General features: G+C 38.5%; 1 protein-coding gene across 7 annotated transcripts in view; it reads right to left on the reverse strand.

Annotated features, from left to right (window-relative positions):
• CAB39L (calcium binding protein 39 like) overlaps nt 1–19,754 on the reverse strand; it is a 195,727-nt gene that overhangs the window by 40,317 nt on the left and 135,656 nt on the right. For all 7 annotated transcript variants that reach the window (XM_064270154.1, XM_010592630.3, XM_064270155.1 and 4 more), the window contains one exon: nt 6,339–6,507. In XM_064270154.1, coding sequence (XP_064126224.1) covers nt 6,339–6,507 — 169 coding nt within the window. The remainder of the gene's footprint in view (nt 1–6,338; nt 6,508–19,754) is intronic.

The following is a 19,754-nucleotide window of genomic DNA, read 5'->3' on the forward strand; positions in this document are numbered from 1 at the left end:
GACAAGAGCTGTTTCTGTCTTGATCTCCCCTGGTTAATGGAGCTAGCAAATTATCTTTTCCCCCCGATTGCAAATTTTTTCCTTCCGCAAGGCCGGGAGGATGGCTCTAGGTGCTCACCAGGGTCTACCTCAGGCCCAGGGATTCAGCCACTGAAGACGGCTTGGGGGTGGGGGTGTGCGGTAAAATATGCAAGTACTTAGCTTTTGCCGAGAGTGCCGTTCTCCTCAGGTTCCGGAGGTGTGAGTGGGCTGTGTGGCTGGCTTCTTCTCCCTGAGGAAACTGCAGCCCAACGCTAATACCAGCCCACCGCTGCACTGCCATCACCGGTCTGGGAATGGTGCCTGAGGGCTCCCCGGATTAACGTCCGGTAACTCCTCTCCACTTCTGAATGGCCTCTTCTTCCTCCTGCCCCTCAGTTTGTTGTCTAAGCTTGCCTTTGATGCTCAGGGCTCCCAGCTTGTCAGAAATATACTCGTTTCACTTGTTTTTTCGGGTCTTTGTTGTAAAGAGGGTTCAACAGAAGAGTCTGTGTATTCTGCCATCTTGGCTCCACCCAAGAACAAATCATTTTTAAAAACGAATTCTGCATGGCCTAAAACTATATCTTGAAGTTAATTTCACAGATTTTCAAGGATTTTAACCTTTAGTCTTTTTCTTTACCATTTTTTAAATGGCAACATGGAGACCTCTGGGAAGCACAGGGATGAATGTGTTCATTTAACACCATCATCACAGGACAGTCAGGTTAATGGGCTGAGAGGCACTGCGCAGGCTGCTAAGCAGCACAATATGTCCTTTTAAAGTTGAAGACAAGTAGCCCTATCTTATTACAGCTATAAACTAGAAAGCTGAGCAAAAGCATGAAGGAGTATCTGTCTTCAACTCACACCTAAATTATATCTTCAATTCACCTTCATTTTGAAAGAAAACAAGCCTCACCTGATCCCTCTTATGCACTTAGAGGCTAAATACCCTGTTCATGTAGCAGACAGAATTTAATTAAAAACATAACAAGAACTTTAAAGTTTTCCACAACAAATTCTTATACTTTAATACATATTTAATTAAAACTTCCTAAAAGCACATAGAAGATACGCAACATCACCTCACAGAGAAAAAAAGCAGCGGCAATGGCAAAACCCACTTATTTCTCTTTGAAGAAAAAGTAAAACATTTTGCACTATACTTTTCAAATTCAAAAATAGAGACTAGTTATTAATCTCATATCACTCCACAACTTGATTAATCTGTGGGTCTATAGCAGAAACTCGGGGCTTTTTTTCCTGTGGAGCATTCATACCGTATGGGAGCTGGAGTTTTAAAATGGGAAAACCCTCTCTCTACAGGGGATCTCTTCCTGGATTGTTCAAAATCTAGATTCCAACTAGTTCTGGGGACCCCTGAGTAAGGCAGTTCTACAGCAGCTTTTGGGGTCCCTCATCTGTTCTAAGAGGATATTTGGGGTACCTAGTTTTCAGGCACCCCTTCCCCAATCTCATAGTAACACCCCTGGAGCAGTATCAGGGATTTTCTGAGCTGACCCAGGTGGGAAAGGGGTCCTCTGCACGGGCTGCACAGACACTGTGGCTTGTGCACCCCTGAGCCCCACCTGCTACCACAGTCGTCAGCCCTGAGTGTCAGACCTGCGCTCTCCCATAGCCACAGTGGAGCCAGCACTTGGCAGGAGTGCTGCCTAGAGAGGTTTTCCATTCACCACACATCACTATCTCAAAGAAAGAGGATCGGGGGGAGTGCTGTTTGTAGCCTCATCTTCAAATTCCAAGGGAAAAAAAAAACTTGAAATAACTTACCCAATTTTCCCACCACGTATATGATGAATACAGCCATAAATCATGCACTTGCTCGTGCGTGCACTTGACCTCTTTCTCTCACAAACAGTGTATATATATCATTTGTACACAGATAAACATCATAAATATATGCAGAAATCTGGAGGAATTATACCCTATACCCTTATATATACATACATACATATACGTATGGAGCTCTGGTTGCACAGTGGTTAAGAGCTCAGCTGATAACCAAAAAGCTGGCAGTCTCAATCCACCAGCTGCTCCTTGGAAACCCTACGGGGCAGTTCTACTTTGTCTTATAGGGTCGCTATGAGTTGGAATCGACTTGATGGCAATGGGTTTTGGTATATACATATAATACACAGACAAATGTAATTGCTGCATTGTTGTTGTTGTTAATTGCTGTCAAGTCAATTCCAACTCATGGCAACCCCATGCATGCAAACTAGAACCACTCCATAGGGTTTTCAAGGATGTGACCTTTTAGAAGCCAATTGCCGGGACTGTCTTCTGAGGTGCCCCTGGGTGTGTTTGAACCACCAACCTTTCGGCTAGTAGTTGAGTGCGTAACTGTTTGCAGCATTTATTATAGATCATGTAACTGAGTGGGAGAGAAAAATCCTGGAAAAGTCCTAGCCAAAAAGGAAAAAGCAGATTATAAAGGAAAATATATTTTAAATAATTTAAAATTAAAAAAAATTTTTTGAAAAAGTGTACTCCTATAACCACCTCCTAACAATTCCATTTTGCAGCCCAGTTTTGCATAGGCTAAGCAGAATGCTAAAAAAAAAAAACTTCTGATCCTGGTATTTTTCATGACTTCTGCATAGCTTCAGAGAAACCCTGGGTGGAGTTACACAGGCATACTCAACTGCAGAGAGTTAATAAGAAAAACATAATAGTAACAGGCAGCAGCAGCTATCACACACTGAGGGCTTACAGCGTGCCAGGTACTGTGCCCAGTACTTTACCTATGCCATTTCTAATCTTCACATGACAACTCTGCAAAGCAGGTATTATATTATCGTCTCCAGGAGAAAATGAAACTCAAATGTTCAGAAATTTGCTCAAGGAATATAGCTAATTAGGTGGTGGGCAGAGATGGCATTTGAGTCACTTCTATTACGTAGATTCTTAGACGGTGGAGAGAGTATGGTCGCAAGTAATCTTTTTTGGGAAAGGACTATTTGTAGACAATACCATGACAAAAGCATAAGTTTACAATGTTAAAAAATGAATGGTTAAACTGGGCAAAAGTCATCTTGGAGCTCAAACCAAAAAGGTGAGGTTAAAAAACCCCCAAAGCCAAACCCAAACCAAACCAAAAATGCTTGCCTTAAGATGTTTAAAGCCAGTTACTTTAAAAAAAAAAAAAAGATTTATGGTCATTGTTATATTGTATTAACCTTAAGCATTTGATAAAACACAGAAAGGGGGTGTTTTCAATGTTGGTAGCAACTAGAAAATTTTCTATAGTTATTTAGAGTTTCAAGGAAGTGAGTCAAGTTCGACGGGAAATAGTCTGAAGTATAAATCAAAATAATGGTTTAATTTTGTGACTCAATATTATTACTGAAAGTTAAATTGGGCAGAGCACATGATAGTCAAAAATTATTACTTCAACATTCTACTGAAAAACCTTTGGGAAATTTTTCAAAAATATATCTTCATTAAATACTTGCTTTTTCTCTCCATTAGATTTTGTTCTATGTATTTAATGATTTGGGATGTTTCACTTATGTTTTTTAAAAAGAACTAGTTTCCATGACAACAAAGAGCCATCTGATAGAAAAGGGGAAAAAATGGGACTAGACTATTTTTAGAAACACCTTCTTAGTTGTTTAGGGACAGATATTTTGCCACAAAGAAATGGAATCATCCTTTGTATTAAATGTTACTCTTCGTATTTGATCTAGAATTGCCACCACGTGCTCTAAATTTGCCCTTTCTGGGGTTCACCTGTAGCCACCATGCACTTTTTGTTATGTCAGTGATCCTGAGTTGCCTGGGAGATGGAGAAGGCTCTGGGGACCTGGGAACCCTCTGTGCACACATCTGTGTTACCCTGGCTCCCCTTCCCTCCACCGAACAGTTAACTTCCAGACCTTTGCTCCCTTCTTCTTCCTTCCCATCCCCTCACTCTGCCCTTCTCCCTGCTCTTCTTTTTCCTTTCCTTCCATCTTTGTCTTCTCTACACTCCCTCTCTTTAATTTCCTTCTCTTTCCCTTGCCTTTTCTGTCCAACCCAGACCTCCAGGCATGGGCTTCCCCTTGCCTTCCTGCTTCCCTCAGGGAGAGTCTGGGGGCAGGCAGGACTGGGTGGAGACGTGGAAAACCTGAGCAAGGTCACCGCCATCCCTTCAAACTGAGTCTTGATTTAACTGGGAATAGTTATTTCAGGCGTGGCGGAGGTTTTGGGGAAAGTTAGCAGGCGCTTCTTTATTGTCTCAGGCAACTCAGTGCTGGTTCCAAACCTGCACGCCCCATTCGTTAAAACAAAAGTGCCACAGTGCACAGGGGCTACCCTCCTCAGGAGACAGCTGTAGTCCCTGGGACCTGCCACCCACCCCACCCCAAGTGGTTTCCAAATATTCCTACCATCCTTAAATAGTATGCTGACAGGAGTTCTTGTCAATTCAATGTTCCTCATTTCTTTATGTTTCCGGGACTTTTCTGGTTTCCCTTCTAGAGTGTCCCAGGCAGTTGCCCAGCCTTGCCTACCCCTTAGCTAGGCTCCGTTCAGGGCAGAGTCCACTCCCAACGGTCACAGCCTGCAGTCTCGCTTTCTTTGTTCCCTTACCTCTCCCTTTCTCCTCCTGCTCCTTCTCCTCCACTCTAATCTCTGGCCCTTTACTGAGTCTTCCTGCTTCCCGACCCTCTCACATTTCCAGGGACCACGTAAGCTAATATATCTTTTAATAGGTTTGGGGAACCTCCTCAGAAAAGGCTGGGTAAATTCCTAGTGTATAGATAGTAGGTAGTTTCCCACATAGCAAACCTTTTCTCTATCTTTGGAAAGGTATTAAAAAGAAACATTTATCATCCAGGTCACAGGCAACTTTCGAACTGTGTCCATAAAGAAGGTTAAAATATAATAAAGTATTAATATATCAGTGTATGAATATATCAATAGTGTTGAAATATTAAGATAATATTTAAAAATTTAAAAAGTTATACATGATTAAAATTAGGTAAAAATATGTATTCATACCCTGAAGAAGAGTGGAGGTAAATTTGGAATTACATAAATGGAACAACTAAACTGTGAAACAATTTCAAACAAATGAATCTGAATATTTTTTTTTATTTAGATACATTTAAATGACTCTTGTCTATAAAAAACTTGAAAAGCTATTTTTCCAATGATGCTGTTAAATCATCAGCTGAAAATATATTTGGAATTCCTCTTCTAGAATGATCTTCAGAGCCAATCTGGTAGACACTGAAGAAAATTACACTCTATTTTAATAACTCAAAAATTTTCTTTTTGGTTATAATTATTACTACCAAAACCAGTTCTGGCTTACTTGATCACCCTCTCCACTTTATCCACTAACCTTGATGTCAAACAGTTTTTTGCCATTTCCAAAACTTTTATGTCTTTGAAGGATAAGGATTTGCCATCGTTGAGAAATAGACATCACAGACACTGATGCCAAATCCCAAAATACATTAAAGAATAGTAGGGTCATAAGAATAAGTGAATGATTTTCTCAGATAGAAACCTTCAAGTGATATCACTCAATGGATGTCTAACTTTTGGTATTTTTGTTTACGAATCCGCTACTACTTTCTGATATGCTCTCTGAACACCTTTTTGATTGTTTTATTAACTTTCTTGAGGGTTCTTAAAGTTAAATGAGATGAAATTTATTTCCTACATAATAACAAAGTATATAGTAAGTTTGTAAAAAATATAAATGATTACTAAAAAACAACAATACCTTATTAGTACTTTGTTGCACAAAGTAGGAAATTAAGAATGCACTGATAAGATGACGTGACATTCCCAGTATTCAAAGATGCACTTCTCCCTCTCTGCAGTATCCAGTTCCTCTTCCTGGGGTAACTGTTGTTACTGTTTCTTACACATCTTTCCAGAGGCATTCAGAGCACATACAGTTTAGGTGGCAGTTTATACCCTTTACATACTTTTTAACACAAATGATAGCACATTATACACAGAGTAGCAAATGTTCCTTTTTTTTTTTTTTTTTTTCCACTTAACTATACATACTGGAATTCATTCTATATAAGCCTGTGGCAAGTATTTTGAGTTGTTTCTCCACAATATGGTAATCAGCCCAATAGACCAAAGCCCAAGAGAGTGCTTTCTATTTACTGATGCCTATTTTTTATTATGATCCACAGCACATGTGGTTGGCCATGCTCAGGCCCAAGGAATACAATTTTTGCTTTTTAAAGTAAATTGTCTCTTCAGAGGTCTCAAGTGACCTTAACCAAATGCTGAAACTGAATGACCTAGCTGATTCAAATAAAATAAAATAAAATAAAATAATTTACCTTAAATGTAGCAAAGGCATCTGAAGCAATGTCAAATGTTGACAATTCCACATACTTAAAGAAATCTCTGAACTGATTAGAGAAGAGGATGATTTTGGCAAGTGGCTCGTGTCGAATACATTCTCTCAGCATCATCCCACAACGTAAGGCAATCTGTGGGGCTTCATATCTAGGGCATAAGCAAGAGAGAAATAGTGAGGTGTGTTATCGTATTAGCACTCCTGTTAATACTGACACTATCAAAAGAATCATTTTGATACTACTGTTAACGTGAGCACAAATGTCACTTGTTGCAGTTCATTTAAACATCAGTCACTCAATGCCCACTGGGCATCTACTACGTGACTGGGGATACAAAGTAAACATGACAAGATCACTGCCTTCACAGCGATCATGTTTTCTAGCAAGTGTGTCAGGTCTTGGGAGAAGGCAGATGACAAACAATGAAAAGATAATGTCACTTACTGATAAGTGCTGTGAAAAGTGAAGATAATCCCACAGGTAATACACAGAGCGTGACTGGGGGACGACTTTAGACTGAGTGGTCAGGGAAAGGACAAAGCATTCCCGGCAAAAGCTCCAAGGCAAGAATACAGTTCTGTGCGTCAGAGGCAGAGGAACAAGGCCAGTGGGCTCAGGATGCGGGGCAGGGGGGCGGGGGGGAGCGGGGAATAGGAAGTGGTGTGAAGGAAAACACGAGTGGAGAGAAGGGTGGGGTTGGAACAGATGCTTCTTTCTAGGCCAAAGTAAGGAGTTTGGTTTTTATTTTAGGAGTGCTGGGAAGCCATTGGAGAGTTTTAAGCAAGAAATTAGCACCGCCTAGTTTATGTTTGAAAAGCTCTCTGGCTACTTGTGGAGAATCTATCACAAAGGGGGAAGGAACATGCTGGGAATCCAGGGTAGAGCTGGGAGACTACATACGAGGAGGAGCAGAAGTCCAGCTAGAGGTGAGGGCGGAGTGCACTGGGGCGGCAGTGAAAGAACAGAGAGGACTGTGGGTGACTGTTCAGAAGAGTCAACAGGACTCACTGATGTAGGTAGGACAGGGAATAAATTCAGTGTGAAGGAAATTGAGGATTCAGGAATTACTTTGTTTTTGGCTTGAAGAATTGGGTGGATGGTGGTGTTATTTATTAAGATGAATTAACTACAAGAGGAAAAAGTTAGTGACGATATCAAGAGTTGTTTTTGACCATGTTAATTTTGAGATGTCTGATACCTAAGTAGAGATGTCTGTTGGGCAGTAGAATACACCTACCTGGAGTTCAGGAAGAAGATAGGGGCCAGGTGTATGTATGATTTGCGTACAACAGATGATCAATAAATAGCTGTGAATTGACTGACTCACTGAAATCATAAAATGGAATTATGGCCCATGGCAAAAATTATCCCAGAAAATTACACTGTCACTGTAGGAAGCAATTCGGGACTAACATACTAGATTGGCTCCATTACTAACCGAATAACAATTTCTCAAATGTCAAATTCAACATCAAAATAAATCTAGGTTTGAGTTACACCCAGTGCCTGTATAATGAACAATACTTAGACCAAGTAAGACAAGCCTCATACTGAAATAATACAGTTGATAATTCATGTAGTAAATACTGGAAGAAAAGAACAAAGGAAGACACAGTTGTAAAGGCTGGGAAGTGAGTACAGGGCAAAAAAAAAATATATATATATACACACACCCACATATATAAACAAGTTTTAAAAAATATTGTACCTATTTAATACAATACTGGTTTTTATGGTTGTAGAACAAGGCCCATTTAAAAAGAAAAACTCAAAACTTTAAATATCTCAGTTTTTTGAAAAAAGTATTTTCTATAATGTTTTCTGAGGATACGGGAGCGTGACATTCATAAAGGGTCATCTGAGCTATAAATGTGATCTTTCAGGTTTATCATGAATTCTACAAGTTAGAAAAAATTCCAATAAAATACATTTTAAAAGCAAAAAACCCCACAACTGAATAGACAAGAAAAACATTTGGAAAGTCAAACCTAACTGCTCTTAAATAAAATTTCAAGATATTTTACTACTCACCAACTACAAGTTGGACAATAAAGAATAATGGACTCCTTATAAAGAAAATACTTGCATGAAAGTAATAGTGAAGACTGAAATCTCTTTCCCACCATTTAGGAAATAGAACCCGTTGCAATATCAAATTTACAAACACAGTAGGGGAAATAGCAAACAAAGATATAAAAGAATTTAAACCAGTATGGATTTATTCAGTTTTGCCTTGTCTTATGCCTAATAGTATTCACAAACACTATTTGAGTACTATTCCCCCCCACCCAGTAACTGATATTAACATAAAATGCTAATGTATTCAGATGGACATGATTCTTTGCAGAATACAAAGGAGGCTAATTTATAGTAAGTACTAGCAAATCTCTTAGAAGAATTTAAAAATCAGTCTAATGGCACATAGAAGAGTTATAAGGTGGGGTATTACTAAAGATGCTGTAAAGACAGGTATATTTTCTGAAATGTAAAGGAGAAAACAGCGTCATTTATTGTTAGAATACTTAAAAGAATATAAAGCAAAGACTGCTGGCCTTCTGAAAGAACCAGAAGGACAGATCATTAAAATCCAGACTTATTAGGAAGGTATTTTTGGACTTTCACAACTTGGCCCTAACCTTAATTTTTCAGTTTTCTCCCCGACACATTCCCCAGTACCACTTGCCTCCACTCCTTGGAGCACGCCATGCCCTCAACCATGAACACCTTCACCTTGCTTTTCCACCTCTAAGACTCACATTCATCTTTCAAAGTTTGGTTCAAATACCTTTATGTCTTTCCTAGACACCCACTATTCAGAATCATTCTCTCCCTCCCTTACGCGCCTGCATCATCTTGTCTGTAACCCCATCTTAGCACTTCTTTTTTATTCTGTATTATGTTATATTGCAGTGAGTTGCTATAAATCTGTTTTCTTCACCTCATTACAAACAACTGCTGGGATGTCTTACTTGTCCTGTTACCTTCTCCTGCCCTCCTCCAATCTCCACAGGGGATCTATGTCTTATTTATCATGTTACCTTCCCCATCCCCACCCAATCTCCAATGAGTGCCTAACATAATGTTTTTCACAAAGATTTTATTGAATCTCAAACTCTGATGTTCTTAATACTTGAAGACTCCAATGAGACTCAAACTTTGGCTTCTACAAAAAGCTTTGTATGGTCTCTAGCCAATGTTTCCTCATTTCTTAATTCAATCTCCAAACTGAGACTATCTATAAAAAGTTTCCATTCCAACTTTTTGATATAGTTTTCTTTTTTCCTTTCATTTGGTGAAGTTTATTGGAACCATCTGGGATCCCTCCCCCTGCAAAAAAAAAACCATTGCTGTCGAGTCGATTTTGACTCATAGAGACTCTGGAGAATGGAGTAGAAGTGCCCCATAGGGTTTCCAAAGCTGTAAATCTTTACAAAGTAGACCGTCACATCTTTCTCAAGCAGAGAGGATGGTGGGTTCAAACTGCCAACTTTTCAGTTAACAGCCAAGTGCTTAACCACTGCACCACCAAAGCTCCTAATCTGGGATGCAATAATGAGTTATTCTTGACAACCAAGAGAACATTTTTTACAAATATGCCTCTGGGTCAGAACAGTTGTCGTTCCATCCCAGAGGTTGCTCCCCAACAGTGGAAATGTTATTCTCTGAGAAGACAACTTCTTAAAGTGAGGAATATGTCAGGATACATAGGGAAATTCCTCAGTACTCTTTAAAAAAAAAAAAAAAAAAATTTTTTTTTTTAAAGGGATCTGTAATTCACAAGTATCATTTCAGTCTGATTATTCTGTAGGATACTGACTTCTAATAGCTTTTACTGCCTACTATATGAAGAAGCGGAGCCCTGGTGGTGCAGCAGTTAAGGGCTCGACTGCTAACCAAAAGTTTGGCAGTTCAAATCCACCAGCTGCTCATTGTGAACCCTTTGGGGCAGTTCTACTCTGTCCTATAGGGTCACTCTGAGTCAGAATCAACTCAATGGCAACAGGTATATAAAGAAGTACTACATATGTTAAGTTTCAAATCCCACTAACATTAACATCCTTAGGTTTGATGAATTGGTATTTATCTTACCCATCCTATTCTAGGTCCCTAGGTGGCACAAACGGTTTGTGCTCACCTGCTAACTTAAAGGTCAGCAGTTTGGACCCACCAGCGCAGAAGAAAGGCCTGCTGATCTGCTTCTGTAAAGACTCAGTCAGGAAAACCCTACGAAGCAGTTCTACGCTGTAACACATGGAGCTGGCGTGAGTCGGGATCAACTCGTTGGCAACAGGTTTGGTTTGTTGTTGTTGTTGTTTATCCTATTCTATTACAGATAAGCTTCCTGAGGGTAGGGACTGTGACTAACCACTCTGTGTTCCCCACTAACCTATGGCAGGCTGCCAGTAAAGGATAATTTGATGAACTTTGAATCACTATTTTTTTAGAATTAGATCATCTCTTCCTTTAGCTCTGCTTATAGCAATCATAAAGTCCTTATTAACAATGACTATTTTTAGATGCATTCAAGTTAGTATGCTAATTCCAGTATTTTGTCATTTAGTAAATGGATTACTTTGTTTCATAATGGAGAAGGCATTTCTGCACTAATGCTTTCACAACTGCTGATAATGAAAGGGGGCAGAAAAAGTGAGTCTGTCAAGAAAATAATTAAAAATAAACAAAAGGATCTAAAAAAAAGAAAAACCTCATCCACAAGGACTCACTCATTATTACTTATTTTTCTAAATTGCTTTCCAGATTTTTAATAGTTTTGTATAATTATAACTTCATGAAATAGCTTTGCATTCTGCTTTCTTCACTTAATATCTCAAAATGTTTTTAAAGAATTACACAAATGACACTTTAGGTCTGTTTTAACAAGCAAAGTAACAGATATTAAACAATACTTGTTTGATTACTTTAAAGTATCCACTCTAACATTCTTCATAGATAACTTCAAATACTAATACTCTATCTCTACTTATTACATATATTATTAATATTTATATACTTATTTCTATCAGGCCACTCTATCATGGTAAGAGTTTCGACTAAGGCAGTGGCAACAGATATGGATTAGTTGGGTTGTTGTTTGTTGCTGTCGTGTTGGTTTCAACTCTTGGCGACCCCAGGTGTGCAAAGTAGAATTGCTCCATAGAGTGTTCAAGGCCGTGACCTTTTGGAAGCAGATTGCCAGGCCTGTCTTCAAAGGTGCCTCTGGGTGGGTCTGAACTGCCAAATTTTACGCTAGTAGTCTAACACTTAAACCATTTGTGCCACCCAGGGACTCCTTGGATACGGGTTTAGAGATACATAAGAGGAGAACAGACTGGACCTGGTAACCAAAGAAAGTGCAGAGTGACGGGGGTGGAGAAACTGATAGCCTGTACCAGCACCATATTCTCTCTTCCCACAGAGTTGGAAGACAGGAAGGGGATATGCGGTATCTTAGGGAAAGAGCTTATGGGGGATATTCATTTCCTTTTTAAAAAAATTTTTATTGTGCTTTAGGTGAAGGTTTACACAGCAAATTAGATTCCCATTCAATAGTTTATACACACTGTTCTGTGACATTAGTTGCACTCCCCGCAGTGTGTCAGCACTCTCTCCTTTACCACCCTGAGTTCCCCATTTCCACTTGTCCAGTTTTCCTGCCTTCTCATCTTTGCTTTTGGGCAGATGTTGACCTTTTGGTCTCATATAGATGATTGCTCTAAGGAGCACTTTCCTCATATGGGTGTTATTGTTTATTTTATAGGCCTATTATTTGGCTGAAAAGTGGTCTGGAGTGGCTTCAGTTCCAAGTCAGAAGGATGTCTAAGGTTTCTCCGGTCTCTCTTGGATCAATAAATCTGGTCTTTTCTATGAATTTGAATTCTGTTCTACACTTTTTTCCCCACTCAAACCAGGACCTTCTATTGTGATCCTGGTCAGAGTGGTCAGTAATGGTAGCCAGGCACCATCTAGTTCTTCTGGTCTCAGGGTAGTAAAGGCTGTAGTTCCTGTGGTCCATTGGTCCTTTGGACTAATGTTTCCTTGAGTCTTTGGTTTTCCTCACTCTCCTTTGCTCCAGACGGAAAGAGACCAATAGTTGTATCTTAAGATTCATTCCCTTTAACATATTTTTCTATTATATTTATACATTACTTTTATAATAAAAAACAAATTTCAACTACAAATGGTAGTCCTTGGGAAAGATGGATAGACGCTAGAGTAAAGCAGAAGGTAAAGAGAGGAATTTTCTTTTCGGGGGGAGGAAACTTCAATGTGTGTATGCTGAGGGAGAGAAGCTAGTAGTGAGGGGGCTGGAAGAATGGGTGTCAGAGGCCAAGGGCTTTGCTGGGGAAAGAGAGAAAGAAACACCTCTACCATTTTGATAAAAGGTAAACTGTGTATAAAGGGGCAGAAACAGGCTCATTTATAAGCAGGCGGCAGAGAGTTGAAGGGATCTCTTGTCCCTGGGGAGGAGAAGAGCTGGTTTGCTCAGTATGAGAAGGGGAGGTTAAGAAACGAGCTTGAGGAGGAGGTGAAAATCTGCAACAGTCATTATTTTATTCTTAATTTAGTTAGTATGCCGTAATCTATTTATACAGTGCCATTATTATTGAGTATTTTGGCTGCTATCAATTTTTTGACATTAAAAATAATATACTACAGCACTCTTCTTTGATAGTATTTGTGGTATTATCAGTTTAAAGATGAAACTTTTACTTTCGAAAATTTAGAAGCAGAGTAAAAAAACTTCAGTGGACTTTAAAAGTTTTAAAGACTTTGTGCTTATGGTATGTTCTCTGAGAGACAGTCTTCCAGTTGGAGGTAGAATTCAGCCATTACTAGAGTTATATGAAGTAACTAGTTACCTTCAACTGGAACTAAAGAGTTTCAGGTTCTAAGTGTACGATAACAAAACAATTTTTGAAAAAAAAATATGAAAAGCCACAATAGTCATTAGCTCCTCTGCTGATTTCCCAAATATCTGTGGGCAATTTTGTCACCTGTATAATTTACCAATATTTTATTATAATAAACTATCAATCTACTTTGACTCATCTCAATTCAAATCATGAATCCATGTTTATATCAAAGCAGATGAAAATGTTAGAACCAAAACCAATTTCAGAGATCATTCTAGTCTAATCCATCATTTTGTAGATGAGCCTTCAGGCTTGGCCAGACATTTAGCCAGAAATACATTTATTGTATAAGATTCCTGATGGTAGTTTGGATCATACAGTCTAGACTATAATTAAATGTGTCAGGGCAAAGAAGGCACACTATATACGTGCGTGCACATTCAAATAATGACAGCATATCATATGACCAGTTTCAAATTTGATGAAAACCAAAATGTAAGAACAATTGTGTTAGCTAGCAGTGAGCTACAGTAATCATTACACAGAAAATGGCTAAAGATCTTATGCAAGAATCTCCCAACTTCAGAACAAAGATTATATTATGTAGAGGAGAAAACGACCCTTGTTATTATTGCTGGAAGCAAACAATGTCAGGCAGTACTTGGAAAACTTTTGTAAAATGCCATTCAACAAGGTTAACAAATGGAAGCAAAAGAAATAGTTTAGGAAATTGCTTTAAAAAATGCCATTCAAGATACACTTGGCCTGTTCAATATGGTCAAGAATTTTTGCTTCTAATCTAGAAACATTTGCTTGCTTCAAAAATAAAGTGCTAATTCTGTTCACTGAAAAAACTTGGAAGCAATAACAATCCAATGTCAATGAGCATCCCTAACATCCAAATTGTAGTCTCTAAGAGCCATTCCTAACTAAAAGAGATGAAATCCTTTGTGAAAATGGCTGATTTCGGTCTGTGGCAGGAAATGCACAAGATGAGCCTAGTATATCTTATAACAGAAAGCAAAGATGCTCTCACACACGAATGGAAGTTATGTCAAAAGGACATGGGTCAACTTGAAGGGGCCACAGATGGATAATTAATCATCTAAAAAAAGTGTGCAACTAAATAAGATACATGGAAAACATTAAATCTATTAATTCATAGCAATATGAGAGAGAGAGAGAAGTAAAACTAATTGACACCTATGGAAATTCCTAGGGCAACAACTAATTACTGTAATTACTTTCTAAAATGATAATTACTCATTGCCATGGAGTCAATTTCAACTCACAGCGACCTTACAGGACAGAGTAGAGCTGCTCTATAGGGCTTCCAAGGCTGCACGTCTTTACGGAAGCAGACTGCTGTATCTTTCTCCCGAGGAATGGCTGGTGGGTTCAAACAGCCAACCTTTCAGTTAGCAGTCAAGCTCTTAACCACTGCGCCACCAGGGCTCCTAAACTGATAATTAAAGGGAAAGAATTAAACATTTATTCTGCATTTCTGGTACGAATTATAATCAAATAGCTGTGGTTCTTCTCTATAAAACTCCTCCAACCAATAAATTCACAACGAATGACAACTGGAAAATCACTTTTTTCTACTCTCTAGTGAAATGACTGAATCATGCAATGTTTATTAATGAATGGTAAAATAAAGTTAATTGAGAATTTATAATAGATTAGGCTATCATCATCTGAACTCATTGCTCAGTCTTAAAATTACTAAAGTATGACTTCTAATGTGATAAATATGAAATATGTATAAAATATCATTGCCAAAATAAAAATGAATCTAAATCTAATCTAGCCTTTAAATATAACTTCCAGTCTAGAAACATAGGGGATACCAGAATAAGGTAAATGACACCAAGAGGGAGCAATCTTATGAATCCAGAGTGGGAGACACTCTATACAACAATTAACTCAGTTTTTCAACAATCCAACGGTATTAAAAAAGGAGGGGAGTGCTGTTCTAAATGAAAAGGGACTTAAAAGAGACTTTAGTGACATTACAACCAAATGCAGTAAGTGGACCCTGTTCAGATCCGGATTTGAACCAAACGGAATCAAACCAAACCAAACCCATTGCCGTCAATTCCGACTTGTAGCAACACTCTAAGACAGAGCAGAACAGCCCCATAGAGTTTCCAAGGCACACCCGGTGGATTCGAACTGCCAACCTTTTGGTTAGCAGCCATAGCACTTAACCACTACGCCACCAGGGTTTCCGATTTGAACAAAGAAACTATAAAAAAATTTTTTTGGTAATCAAGGAAATTTGTGTATGGACTATTTGTTATTAAAGAATTATTGCTAATTTGTTAAGTACAATAATGACACTGTGATTATATGAGAAATATCTTTTTCTTTTTGAAATGACACTGAAGTGTTTAGGGTTGATGTGATATGACACGAGGGTTGGAATTTGCTTTAAAATAGTCTAGCCAACAAAAAGCTGGGGGAAGTTGGGAGTTGGGGGATAGATGAAACAAACAGCAAAAGTATTGATGATTTTAAGGCTGGGTGATGGGTACATGGGGTTTCTTTGTACTTCCTACTTTTGTATATGGTTGAAAATCTTTGTAATACAATGAAAAGAATAGGATTATTGTGAGAAATTCATGATTTTAACATTAGACTTCTGGAACATCTTCCACTGACCACAATTCCTTATGGAACATTGAGAGCAATTAAGTGACCTCATCCTCAAGTTTTTTCAGTACCCTGGAATGTCATTCCTGCCCCAGGAGACAAATTCGTTTAGAGTGAGAAAGTAATTATTTATAATCTTTTCTTAAAACTTGGGCTCCAAATTGTTCAAACCATGTATTGCATCCCATGTTCAGACGATTTGCCTCAATGGACAAGTATCAATTTCTTTCTGTCTCGCATTCTTTATGGTCCAATAAAGCATGTTACTGTTGTACCCCGATATAATATTATTGTTTGCCCTATATATTAATACATCAATAAGTAATGTCTTTAGTTTTCCTGTAATTCTACAAGAGACAATTCAGTAAAAATGCTGACCTTTAACAAAGTACTAAACCTCTAACATTTACATGCTAAACTGGAAAATGGTAACAAATAAAACTGATTACGGTGTGACTGTTCCAATTAGGGCCTGTTGTTATCTACCTTGTCCTCAGGGTCATTAACAATTCCCTCGTCCTTCAGATCTAACTGGTCCTCAAATTTTGCTAAGGGTATGGTAAAGAACACGAGATTTGGAACCATTTTCCACATTGCCACCAGAACGCATCATATCTCTTCCCCGGCGGCTCCTTACTGCCTGTAGAACGATATCCAAACTCCTTGGCAGAGCATGGAAGGAAGGCTTTTCACAATACGGTCTGAGCCTTTCCAGTTTTAACTCCTGTTGCTTCCTCCCATGAGTGCTGGGCTCCAGCCACACCAGAATTCTCATCATTCTCCAAACACGTCATGCACTTTCATACCTCTGTGCCTTTGCACGGAAGGTACCCGACCCTTTCATCCTCTTTATTTATTTGGCAATTTCCTACTTCAAGGTGTTCTTCATTTTTGACATCGCAGGCAGAGATCATGGCTCTTTCATCTGGCATAGTAACAACAGTGAGTTGTAACGAGCTGCCTCTCTTGTCATAGTAGTCTATGGCTACTTGAGGGCTGGGAAGCTGTGTAGTGTAGTTCTGAGCACAGACTCTGGAGCCAGACTATTGGGTTTAAATAATACTAGCTATGTGACTTTGGTGGAAGAAAGACATAGCAGTCTGCTTCTGTAAAGATTTATAGCCTGGGGAACACTATGGGGCACTTCTATTCTGTCCTTTAGGGTTGCTATGAGTCGGAATTGACCCAATGGCAGTGGGTTTATGTGATTTGGGCTAAATTAGTTAATATTTCTGTGCCTCCCAACTTCATATGGAAGGGAAAGAGGCCCCGGATAAGTAAAGCATTACTGAAAAAGAAGGACAAAGTGGGAGGCCTCACTCTACCTGATTTTAGAACCTATTATGCCGCCACAGTAGTCAAAACAGCCTGGCACTGGTACAATAACAGATCAATGGAACAGAAGTGAGAATTAAGACATAAATCCATCCACATATGAGCAGTTGATATTTGACAAAGGCCCCAAATCAATTAAATGGGGAAAAGACAGTCTTTTTAACAAATTGTGCTGGCATAGCCGGATATCAATCTGCAAAAAAATGAAAGAAGACCTATACCTCACACCATGCACAAAAACTAACTCAAAATAGATCAAAGACCTCAATATAAAATCTAAAACGATAAAGATCATGGAAGAAAAAATAGGGACAATGCTAGGAGCCCTAATACATGGCATAAACAGTACACAAAACATTACTAAAAATGCAGAAGAGAAACTAGATAACTGGGAGCACCTAAAAATCAAACACCTATGCTCATCCAAAGATTTCACCAAAAGAGTAAAAAGATTACCTACAGACTGGGAAAAAGTTTTTAGCTATGACATTTCTGATCAGTGCCTGATCTCTAAAATCTACATGATACTGCAAAAACTCAACTACAAAAAGACAAATAACCCAATTAAAAAAAGGGCAAAAGATATGAACAGACACTTCACTAAAGAAGACATTCAGGTAGCTAACAGATACTTGAGGAAATGCTCATGATCATTAGCCATTAGAGAAATGCAAATCAAAACTACAATGAGATTCCATCTCACTCCAACAAGGCTGATATTAATCCAAAAAACACAAAATAATAAATGTTGGACAGGTTGTGGAGAGACTGGAACACTTATATACTACTGGTACAAAGGAGAATGAAAAATACCAAAGACACAAGTTAATTATGAGCCCAAGAGGCAAAAAGGGCCACATAAACCAGACACTACATCAGCCTGAGACGAGAAGAGCTAGATGGTGCCTAGCTACAACCGATGACTGTCCTGACAGGGAACACAACAGAGAACCCCCAAGGGAGCAGGAGAGCAGTGGGTTGCAGACCCCAGATTCTCATAAAAAGACTTAATGGTCTGACCGAGATTAGAAGGACCCTGGTGGTCATGGCCCCCAGACCTTCTGTTAGCCCAAGACAGGAACCATTCCCAAAGCCAACTCTTCAGACAGGGATTGGACTGGACAAGGGATAGAAAAAGATGCTGGTGAAGAAATGAGCTTTTTGGATCAAGTAGACACTTGAGACTATGTTGGCATCTACTATCTGGAGGGGAGATGAGAGGGCAGAGGAAGTCAGAAGCAGACGGAATGGACACGAAAACGGAGAGTGGAGGGAAGGAGCGAGCTGTCTCATTAGAGGGAGAACAATTAGGAGTGTATAGCAAGGTGTATATAAATTTTTGTATGAGAGAGACTGACTTGATTTATAAACTTTCACTTAAAGCATAATAAGAATTAAAAAACATATATTTCTGTGCTTCAATGTCCTCATCTATAAAATGGGTATAATAAGAATATCCACTGACAGGTTAAGTGAAATAAAGCAGGGCCTGATATATCTTAAGTACTATGTTAACTGCTATTACTACTATTGCTGTTGTTATTATTGCAGGCCTTTAATAAATGTGCTAATTGGCAGTTTTAGCCTTATAAACTACATATTTGCTTTTCAGAAGAAATGGAAACTTCTTTATAAAACTTTCCTAATGAATTAGATTTGGGGTGTTATGCCTAAAATAAAGAACTTCAATTTTCTATTATATGTTATAATTACATGAAAATGGAATCTTCCTTAGAATAAAAATCTTTATATTAAGAAAATAGCTATTTCCTAAATAATTCAAAATTATTTTCCCCACATAATATTAGAAAAATGAAAGCTATTTTTTTCTTAAACATAAAATAATATAGTTTTTGACATATAATTTACCTATTACAACTTATCCATTGAAATAGTATCACTGGTAAATACAGGCAATTAATGGATAGATCGAAGAGTTCACATTTTAAATTTAAGGATAGTTTCTACTTACATCAATTTAATGATTTGGCAACTGAATTGTACTGTTATATCAAATAATTTATATAAGATCAGCAGTCATTAACAACTCATCAGAAAATTCACCATTAAATAAGACACAAACATTTTCAAATGATAAAGATTATAATGTAAGATACTGATTATTCACACTCAACAAATTTTATATGTAAAGTCAAACTAATTTTTTTAAAAAGCCAAGGCCCCACAAACTTTACAGAGTCACACATAAAGAAGTGCAATGTGGTAATAAAAGGTTATTAAAAGAGATTCCAATATTCATATGTGTCTCTCAAAAATATCAGTTTATGACCTATAGTATCACTTCTCAAATCTCCTTCCCAGGCCCAGCGCACTCTGCAGCTATTCTGGAGTCACGAACCCTCCAAAAACCTTTCCTGATGTGGTTTTTCTCCTTTTGTCTCCTTCCTCCTCTTCTCCAAATCTCAGTTATGCAACTGGATGTAACCTCTAGCTAAACTCTTTCCCCTGCCCAGCTTCCTGTCACCAGCCCTTTCCCTTCTCACTCTGGTTCAGTGTCCACCGACTGAGACAGAGGAGGCGGCGGGACAAG

This window comes from Loxodonta africana, chromosome 17, assembly GCF_030014295.1.
Source record: "Loxodonta africana isolate mLoxAfr1 chromosome 17, mLoxAfr1.hap2, whole genome shotgun sequence".
Lineage (NCBI taxonomy): Eukaryota > Metazoa > Chordata > Mammalia > Proboscidea > Elephantidae > Loxodonta > Loxodonta africana.